This window comes from Galeopterus variegatus, unplaced genomic scaffold (assembly GCF_000696425.1).
Source record: "Galeopterus variegatus unplaced genomic scaffold, G_variegatus-3.0.2 Scaffold527, whole genome shotgun sequence".
In the NCBI taxonomy this organism is placed as follows: Eukaryota; Metazoa; Chordata; class Mammalia; order Dermoptera; family Cynocephalidae; genus Galeopterus; species Galeopterus variegatus.
The window spans coordinates 555,406-565,185 of record NW_007726638.1 but is presented as its reverse complement, the minus strand read 5'-3'; the positions used below and the strand labels follow the sequence as shown (position 1 = coordinate 565,185).

Sequence of the window (9,780 nt, the reverse complement as noted above, 5' to 3'; positions counted from 1 at the left end):
TCAGCTGCAGTGTCCATGGCTGTAAGATGGGGACAGTCATCCCTGGGAGGCTTAAATGTGATGCAAAATAGCCAAAGATTGGGCTCTGGAACTGGGACTCTAGGATTCAAACCTTAGCTCTGCTGCAGGACCTTGGACAGATGACTTAGCCTCTCTGTGCCTCGGTGTCCTCATCTGTAAAGTGGGGTTAAAAATGGTCCCCTCCTCATGGGTGGTTTTGGGGATCAGTAAGTAAATGTTTTTAAAAACCTCTAGAACAGTGCTTGGCAAATGAAAGATGGACTGCTTAGCACAGTGTCGGGCAGGGCACAGGCTAAGGGCTGAACCAAGGAGGGACCACAGCCAGAAAGACCAGGGACTGGCCAGGCGCTGTTCCAGGTCCTGATCATGGAGGAGCCCCAAGTGTCTGGTCAAGCAGTGCAGGGGACACCTGGGGTGATGGGACCCACTAAGGTTTTTGTGTGAGGAAGGGACAGATGTAGGGGAAAGTGTGGTGGGTGAGGGGCTAGGGGGCTTGGTGGGGGACCTGCTCTTCCACAGAGGGGGTGTCAGCGACCCAGGAGGAGGAGGCCTGACCTGCTGCACTACTGGCCTCTTGCAGGGGGCCGCGTGAAGACATGGAAACGGCGCTGGTTCATCCTGACCGACAATTGCCTCTACTACTTCGAGTTCACCACTGTAAGCAGGGGTCCCAGCAGCCTTACCCTGCCCCTACCCTTCTCTCAAAGCTCCCTTCCCAACCCCCATTAAGCAGTCGACTAACAGAGCTTGAGACCCTTTAAGATCATTCAGTCTGCCTCCATGCCCATTTTACAGATGGGGAAAACTAAGGTACAAAGAGGAAGAGGGGCTTGGCTGAGGTCCAAGGCAGAGCCTCGGCTTAAAGTTGGGTCTCCGAACCCCTAGCCAGAACTCTTCACATGCTGCTCCCCTCCATGGCTGGACAGAGTCTGGGAAGATGGGCACACTGCTCTTTAAGTCTGGGAAGCCCTCCAAGTTGACTCCCTGCCCTTGGCCTCACAGCTCCATTTGCTGACCCTGACCTTCCTTCCCCTGCAGGACAAGGAGCCACGAGGAATCATACCCCTCGAGAACCTCTCAGTGCAGAAGGTGGACGACCCCAAGAAGCCAGTACGTGTCGGGGTGGGGGGCCCCAAGGCCAGAGCTGCTGGGGAGTTTCCTAAACAGGGTGGGAGAGGGTAGCCAGGCTGGGCTCCCCAAGAGTCTGGGCCATGACCATTCCCATCCCACTTTCTGTGTGGCCGGGGCTTCCCTCCCTCTCCCTCCTGGGGCCGTGGACCCTGGGGATGGGTCAATGTCAACAAAGGGCATGGTCTCAGTTGTCTTACAGAGCCTGACTCTGACTCTGGCTGGGTGACCTTGAGTAAGCCCCTGCTCCTTTCCAAGCCTCAGTTTCCCCATCTATCACATGGAGATTTTAGAGAGAATGGTGGATTTAGGCCGAGCCTGGCATCTGGCTAGTGCTCAGTGTGGGTAGTAGCAGCTCCTGTCCCCTCCCCTGTCATGGGAAGCAGGCCTGCTGGGGATGGGGGTGTCCTGCTGGGCATGGGTATTGCCCAAGTGTCTCCTCCACCCACCCCTGCCCCGCCCTCGCCTGGCCACCTCCCCACAGTTCTGCCTGGAACTCTACAACCCCAGCAGCCGGGGCCAGAAGATAAAGGCCTGCAAGACAGACGGCGACGGGAAAGTGGTGGAGGGCAAGCATGAGTCATACCGGATCTCGGCCACCAGCGCCGAGGAGCGCGACCAGTGGATCCAAGCCATCCGGTAAGGGGTGGCTGGGCCGTGGGGACCCTGCTTCTTTTGGGTCTCATTTCCTTTTCTGTAAAGGGGGCTAACTCCAGAATCTCTCTCCTGTTACTGGCAGGCAAATCCCTTCCACTCATATTCCGTGGGCACTTCCTGAGTGCCTGGCACCACAACAGGTCCTGGGACCCAGGGGAGGGAGAGGCTGACTTCACAGGGTTGTGGGAGGGTCCAACCAGGTGCTTCATGGAAGCGCTTGCCCAGCACCTGGCACTCAGCAAGTGCTCACAATGGGCCGGCCCAGTGGCGCACTGCGCTAGTGCACCACTTGGGAAGCACGGTTGCGCTCCCGCCAAGGGTTCGGATCCCACATACGGACCGGTTCCCGCTCACTGGCTGNGGAGCGCGACCAGTGGATCCAAGCCATCCGGTAAGGGGTGGCTGGGCCGTGGGGACCCTGCTTCTTTTGGGTCTCATTTCCTTTTCTGTAAAGGGGGCTAACTCCAGAATCTCCCTCCTGTTACTGGCAGGCAAATCCCTTCCACTCATATTCCGTGGGCACTTCTTGAGTGCCTGGCACCACACCAGGTCCTGGGGCCCAGGGGAGGGAGAGGCTGACTTCACAGGGTTGTGGGAGGGTCCAACCAGGTGCTTCATGGAAGCGCTTGCCCAGCACCTGGCACTCAGCAAGTGCTCACAAATGGTGCTCTTGTTAGCATCGCCGTCGGAGGCAGCCCTGGGAAGGACCTGGTGGAGGTGGGAGGGCCAGTGTGGGCACAGACAATAGGGCCAATCAGTGGGTGGCCCACCTAGACAGCATCCCAGGATCCAGGCGAGGCTGGGCAGTGTGGGGGCTGAGGCTGCAAGGCCATGGTCGCCATGGTGACAAGCTTTGTTTCTCCTGGGAACAATGGGGAGCCATAGACTGGTAAATAGGGAGGGGTGTGGCCAGGTGAGAAAGGCCACAGAGTGGGGGCTGATTCTGAGGTGTCAATATGGGCAATGGAGGGAAAGATGTTGTCATCACCGTCCAGGTGAGAGATGCTGATGTGGCCACTGACTAGGGAGAGAAGCAGGGAGGGCATGCCCGGTAATGGGCAAGATGACAAACTTTCTCAGGGCCTGTGGGAGACATTGGCAAGGCAAGACCTTTGGGAGGAAGACAGGAGTGGTCGCTGGGCTGGGGACCGTGTCCCAGGGACTTACGGGGTCTTTTCACTCAGGCCTCACAATAGCTGTGAGAGGCTGCCAGGCCAGACCCATTCCCATCTCCATTTTGCAAATGAGGAAACTGAGGCCCAGAGAAGGGAGGGACTTGCCCAGAGCCACACAGCTGGTGAGGGGCCGGTCTGCTGGCTGCACCCCGGGCTGTTTCCACCTCCTTCTGAGAGTCTCTAATGAGAGTCTGAAGAGGGACCCAGGGACACTTTGAGGCAGAATTCCAAGACTCTCAGCTCCTGATCCAAGGCCTCACCCTCACTGGCCCTGTGATGGGATCTGGGCTAGGCTAGCAAGGCTGGACTCACCTGGCTCGGTCCTTGTCTGAAGAGGGACCCAGGGACACTTTGAGGCAGAATTCCAAGACTCTCAGCTCCTGATCCAAGGCCTCACCCTCGCTGGCCCTGTGATGGGATCTGGGCTAGGCTAGCAAGGCTGGACTCACCTGGCTCGGTCCTTGTTGGGGTCACCTGGCCCTTCTCCTGTGGTAGAGCAGGCCAACACCTCCCTGGGAGCCCTATGCCCCTAATGACAAGCCCTGGGAGACCAGACCCCCTCGATGGCCAGTCCAGCCTTGAAGTCTCTTCTATTTTTATTCCAGAGCCAGCATCACCCGTGTCCCCTTCTATGACCTGGTCTCTGCTCGGAAAAAGAAGATTGCCAGCAAGCAGTGAGCTTCCTAGGAGGTGGTGCTGGGGGCCTATGTCCTGGGAACCAGGTGGCCTGTGGTACCTGGAGACCCACCTCCCCAGCACAGACAACCTCACTCTCCCTAGTTACTTGGAACTGACCATATTTGGGGAGGCAGAGCTCAGCTGGGCGAGTGGGAACCTCAGAGTTCCCAGAGTTGCAATCTGGCCTCCTGGCCCTCGGCATGCAGCCACTGCCAGGAAAAGCCCCAAGAACCCTGCCCTAAGTCCACTACAGTAAAGGGAGAGGAAAGCAGCCAGAGAGACCAGCCCCAGAACCCGGCACCCTGTCTTCTCTCTCGACTTCTGTGTCCTCATCTCTGAAATGGTTCTTTGCATCTGAAATGCTCTCAGCCTTCAAAGTAGGGGAGGCCCCATGGGCTCCCTGAGAGCTTCCTGCCCATGACCAGGTTCCTCCTTCTGCTCAGGGGACAGGACACTGCTATAGCGAGCCCCTCCCCTGTCCTCAGACTGGGCTTGGCCCTCCCTGCCTGAGCAAGGCTCAGCACACACACAGCTCAGACCCACAGACAGGACCCCCAAGCACCATGACCCCTGGCCTAGGAGCCCAGACCCCACAGTCTCCATCTGACTCACTGTGTGCCCTCTGCCAAGTCATGCCCCTTCTCTGGTTCTTGCAAAACTGCAGTATTTGGACTAGAAATGTCTCAGCCTCTGCTAGCTCTGTGCTCCAGCTTCCAGCTGGAGATGACAGCACTTGTCACTGAGCAGGGGCAGACTCTGGATTGAAGAAGGCTGCTGGGGAGAGGAGGGTGGAGTGGCCTCCACCTTCAAGGATTCCATTTAGGGCAAAAGAGCAGGTGGGACCCTTCAAGGAAATGACAGAGAGCATCGAAGACAGATGGGACTCCGGCAGGATGGGTGCTACAACAAAGAAGCCAAGAAGAGTGAGCTTGCGGGCTGTGGTTACTAGGAGGGCTGCATGGAGGCAGTGGCTGAGCCAGCGAGCAATGCAGGCTCCTGCTTGGAGTGGCAGAGTCTTGGCCACAGCTTCCAGCTAGACCAGCAGTCCCAGCATCCCAAGACCCTCTGCAGCAGCAGCAGCAGAGTAGAGCTGACTTCCCAGTACTCGGGCGGGCAGTTCTGTCTCCAGGGAGGCCTGGCCTGGAGGAGGATTTCACTAATCGGCTTTTTCTCAGAAGCTCTTTTCACCCCCTCACACGGGCCCCGGGAGAGACCCTGGAGGGAAGTTTCTTGGCAAGGGAGCAGGAAACGGGGTTTCCTCTGCCCCACGCCAGCCTGAGTGGGTGAGGGGAGCAAGTGGATTCCCAGGAGGAACAGCAGCTCACCAGGCATCCCCTCCCCGCCACACACACGTGCACACCTTCATGGGGCCAGGATGGAGTGGCTGGCTTGTGAGGTGGTGAGATCTCTGTCTCTGGAGGTGTGCAAGCACCTGGTAGTGATATTGCACCAGAGAAGGGCTGGGTTGGGCATCTACAGAAGGAGGCCTTGCTGGACATTTGAGGACTTCCAGACTCATGTCAGCCTGTGAGCTGAGCCCCACCTCTGCTGACCCATTTGGCTGGTGAAGGGGCAGCCAAGGGTCGTGGAAGGAACACTGGGATGGGAGTCAGGGGGGGTCCAAGGTCCTCTCCTGCCTCTGGCACATACTGGCTGTGTGACCTTAGTCCACTGCCCCTCTCTGGTCCTCAGCTTCCTCCCCAACATTGAGCTGGTGGGATCAGTGATTTTCTGGGCATGAGTAGCTGTTCTGGGAATCACAGAAAAGAGAATAAAACTCATGATCCAACTCGTGAGTGGACTCCGTGCCCTTCATGATCTGTGTGCCATCCTTGACCCCACCCTGGCCTTTCACCTTCGTCCTTTTCCCACCTGAGGGAAGGAAAGCCAGACAGGGAAGAGTGGGTGCTCAGAGGGCCTGGAACCTCATCCTCAGGACACTAGACTACCATGCTGGACAGGGGAAGCCCTCAGGGGCTGGACTTGCAACAAGGCTCTCTCAGAGCACAGGCAACCCTGGGCGGGTTCTGCCAAGCCCAGGGAGAGGCAAAAGAACTTTCCAACAGGCAGCCTTGTCTAAAAATGGAAAGAGCTGCTGCCTTGGGAGATAGGTAACAAGTTCCCTGTCTCTAGAGGGATGCCAGAACAGGCTGCTCCCATGATCACTGGTGGGTGACAGAGGAGCTTGAATTCAGTAACCTTCATTCATTCATACTTCCCACAAGTATCTATTGAGCATCTACAGTACACCAGGCACTGTTCCAGGCACTGGTACAACAAGACAGCACAGCAAGAGAAACAATCAACAGAGTAAAAAAACAACCAACAGAGTGGGAGAAAATATTTTCAAAATATACATCTGACAAAGGATTCATATCCAGAATATACGAGGAACTCAAAGAACTTTACAACAAAAAAAAACAAATAACCCAATTAAAAAATGGGCAAAGGGGCTGAACAGGCATTTCTCAAAGGAAGATTCATGAATGGCCAACAGACACATGAAAAAATCCTCAATATCACTCAACATCCGGGAAACGCAAATCAAAACCACACTGAGATACCATCTCACCCCCGTTAGGATGGCTAACATGCAAAAGACTGAGAATGATAAGTGCTGGAGAGATTGTGGAGAAAAAGGAACTCTTATCCACTGTTGGTGGGGCTGCAAAATGGTGCAGCCTTTATGGAAAATGGTATGGAGGTTCCTCAAACAATTGTAGATAGATCTACCATATGACCCAGCTATCCCAGTGCTGGGAATATGCCCAGAGGAATGGAAATCATCCTGCTGAGGGGATACCCGTACCCCAGTGTTTGTTGCAGCTTTATATACAATAGCCAAGAGTTGGAACCAGCCCAAATGTCCATCATCTGATGAGTGGATACGGAAACTATGGTATATCTACGCAACAGAATTCTACTCTGCTATAAAAAAAGAACAAAGGGCCAGCCCGGTGGCACACTCAGTAGAGTGTGGTGCTTGGGAGCGTGGCGGCACTCCCGCCGAGGGTTCGGATCCCATATAGAGACTGGTCCGCTCACTGGTTGAGCGCGGTCCGGGCGTAACACCGAGGGTTGCGATCCCGTTACCGGTCACGAAAAAAGACAAAAAGGAAAAAAAAAAAAAGAACAAAATACTACCATTCACAACAATATGGATGGATTAGAGAAAATTATATTAAGTGAAACAAGCCAGGCACAGAAAGAGAAATACCACATGTTCTCACTTATTTGTGGGAGCTAAAAATTAAATAAATAAATAAACACACAAACAAATAAAGGGTCGGGGGGGGGAGAAGACAGAATCACCACAAAAATTCCTTGAACTATTTAAGTCAAGTGCGCAGATACAATGTGGAGGGGGAGGGGAGGGGGTGGAGAGGAACAGGTAAAGGGGCACAAAAATCAAATACAATGTATTTTGAGAAGTAAAATTAAATTAAATTTTTTTTAAAAGATGAAAGAATTGATAAAGAAAAAAAAGAATCCTTGCCCACATGGGGCTCACATCCTGGTGGTCCTGAATTCTAGGACTCTAGGCAGCCCCCTTAGGATATGTAGGGCACCAAAGTCACCCCCACGCCCTAACCCAGTCCCCTGCCTGAAATTCCACTATTGGAGTCACTCCTTGAAGACCTTAAGGAACTGAAGTGGTTTACTTTACCCACACATTCTTTCATTCAGCCGATGCTTATTGAGCACTTACTATGTGTCAGTGTCCATGCACAGAGCCAGGGATCCAAAGATGATTGGGAAAAAGCCCTGTCCCTCAAAAGGAGCCCAGGTCTAGAGGGAGAGACAGGCAACACCCAGTTACAGCTCAGGCTGACACATGTTGTTACAGAGGGGGCAGTGGGGGGCTGGGCTGGGCAGGGGGCAATCTAGGGAGGCTTCTCAGAGGAGGAGTGCCTTAGTGTTGGCAGCCGGGCCTTTGAAAGGACACACACCTGATAGTGCAGTGAGCTCACCTCATGTCTGCCCCCCACTGAACTGTGAGGTCCTCGGGGTAAGGCTGTGCACTAACTCAGCACCTGGCACATGGTAGGTGCACAGTAATTGCGGGTTCAACTGAAGTTAACTGATAAAAGGCCCTCTGGGCCTCAGCATCAGCAGGTGCAAATGTCTGGAGGCAAAGGGAACCATAAGAATGCTGGTGCTGCTAAGGGACGGGGCGTGACCGGAGAGGCGGGCAGGGCCACATCACAGTCTGAACTGGCAGAGTCTAGCTCTGACTTACTGGCCCAGGCCCCAGACCCCCTTACCCTTCCCCGGGCAGCCTCTGCCCACCTTCGCCCCATTCTGCCACTCCCCATTCTGGGCAGCAGGGGGCTCCCACCACACGTGGATGAGCAGTTCCTATGCTGCAGGAAACAGGCTGCCAGGCCCGGCTGTCCCTTGCAGGGATGGGGCCCCTGTCCAGAGTAGAGCCCCGGCTTGGGCATCCTAGAGGGGAGGCACCTGGTCTACTAGGGCCTGTGGGCTCAAGCAGCCCAACAGACACTCACGGACATAGATGAGCACGAGCCTCCTCCACCCTTCATACTGGGCACCACCCCTGCCCAGCCTGGAGTCAGGAGACTCACCCTCTTGTGATTTCTGGCTGTGGGACCCTGAACTAGTTGCTTACCTTCTCTGGATGTGATTTTCCTGCCTGAGGGGTTGGGCCAGATGAGTTCCATGGCACAGACCTTTAATGGAGACTTCCACGTACAAGGGGGTCTCAGGCATGGTTACAATGCAGCTTCTGCCATGGGAGGGATGGTGGTGGGTAGAGGCAGGGAGGCAAGTGCCACAAAAGCCACTTCCTGGGAGAGACCACAGCGGGCAGCAATGAAAGCCACCCAGAGGGCCTGGGTGCAAGGCCCAGATCTACCCTGTGTTATAAGCGAGTTTTCTAAGCTCTCTGAGCTTCAGATTTCCCATCTATAAAATGGGAATAATTAAATATATGCAAAATGCTTAGAATGGTGTTGGGCAGCCACCGGGGTCATGTTAAGTGCTGCTGTTATTATCATCATTATCACAAGGCAGACTGTGCACATGCTCTCATGGAAATACAGAAGAGCCTGGCACCATTGGAGGAGGAAAAATTCACAGATGAGGGGCAGGGGGTGGAGATCTGGGCAGAGGTGCCTGTGAAAGATAAGTCAAGTGGAGGCCTGGTCCTTCTAGCCAGCCAGTGGGGCCAGTAGGAGGCAGAACAAGGATGCAGGACGGGCAAGGTGTTTCTGGGACCCCCTTGGGCCCCAAACACAAGCCCAAGTGACCAAGCAGATGTGAGGTGGAGGGAGGCCGGGTGCTAGCAGGGGCTGAGCAGCATGCACAGTAGTGCAATCCCTACATCTTGGAGGCTGCTGCTCTGACTGCATGAAGCTCTTACTGGGGCATCCAGTAACACGGCAGCTGAATGGAGGACATCCCAGCACAGGGGAGGACAAGCCTGGCACAGGATGCCCTGGGGTGGAGTAGGAGAGGGCAAGGGGGTCTCTAAGGAGGCAAAGTGGGCCCCTGTCAGGCACCAGGGAGGAGTTCCTCCATCCTGAGGCCTGGTACCCAGAGCTGGCACTGGGGCCCTGCACTGGATGCCAGGGGGCAGGAAACGAGGGCTGGCAGCCTGGAGTAGAGCGGCAGGTGTGTGAGACCTGGAGAAATTGATTTATTAGGGACGGTGAAAGGAGCTAAATATGTTTGCCTGCTCAGTGATGACTCAGGTGTTCCCCAGGGGTCTGCAAGGGTGAGCACCAAAGAATCAAACACGGGCCTCCTCCCACCAGAGCACTGCCAGCCTTGAGCCCCTCTTTCCCTGCAATGGGAGGGTCACCCCGAGTGTCCTGAGAGCCTGGCCTCTGAGGGGCACCAGAGACCCAGCCACTCCAGCCTGCATGCCCCACCCCACCCCAAGAGACTTCCCATGTAGAATGGCTGAAGAACAAAACCTCGGAGTGACACGTCTGATCAAAATCCCAGCCTTGCCCCAAACAGCTTTGTGATCTTGGACAAGTGGCTGACCCTCTCTGGACCCTATTCACCAGGGAAGACCCATCCCCACCGAGCCAGGCCCCATTTCCCCCTCCCAGTCTGGCAATCTCCCATCCTGTTCGGCTTCTTTCAGCAGCTG

At 55.3% G+C, this 9,780-nt stretch overlaps 1 protein-coding gene across 1 annotated transcript in view; it reads left to right on the top strand.

Annotated features, from left to right (window-relative positions):
• CYTH4 (cytohesin 4) overlaps positions 1-5,451 on the top strand; it is a 34,704-nt gene extending 29,253 nt beyond the window's left edge. The window contains exons 11-14 of the mRNA XM_008569772.1: positions 602-678; positions 1,060-1,131; positions 1,634-1,788; positions 3,587-5,451. Of these exons, the coding sequence (XP_008567994.1) occupies positions 602-678; positions 1,060-1,131; positions 1,634-1,788; positions 3,587-3,659 (377 nt within the window). The 3' untranslated portion in view covers positions 3,660-5,451. The remainder of the gene's footprint in view (positions 1-601; positions 679-1,059; positions 1,132-1,633; positions 1,789-3,586) is intronic.
• The last annotated feature ends 4,329 nt before the right edge of the window (positions 5,452-9,780 follow it).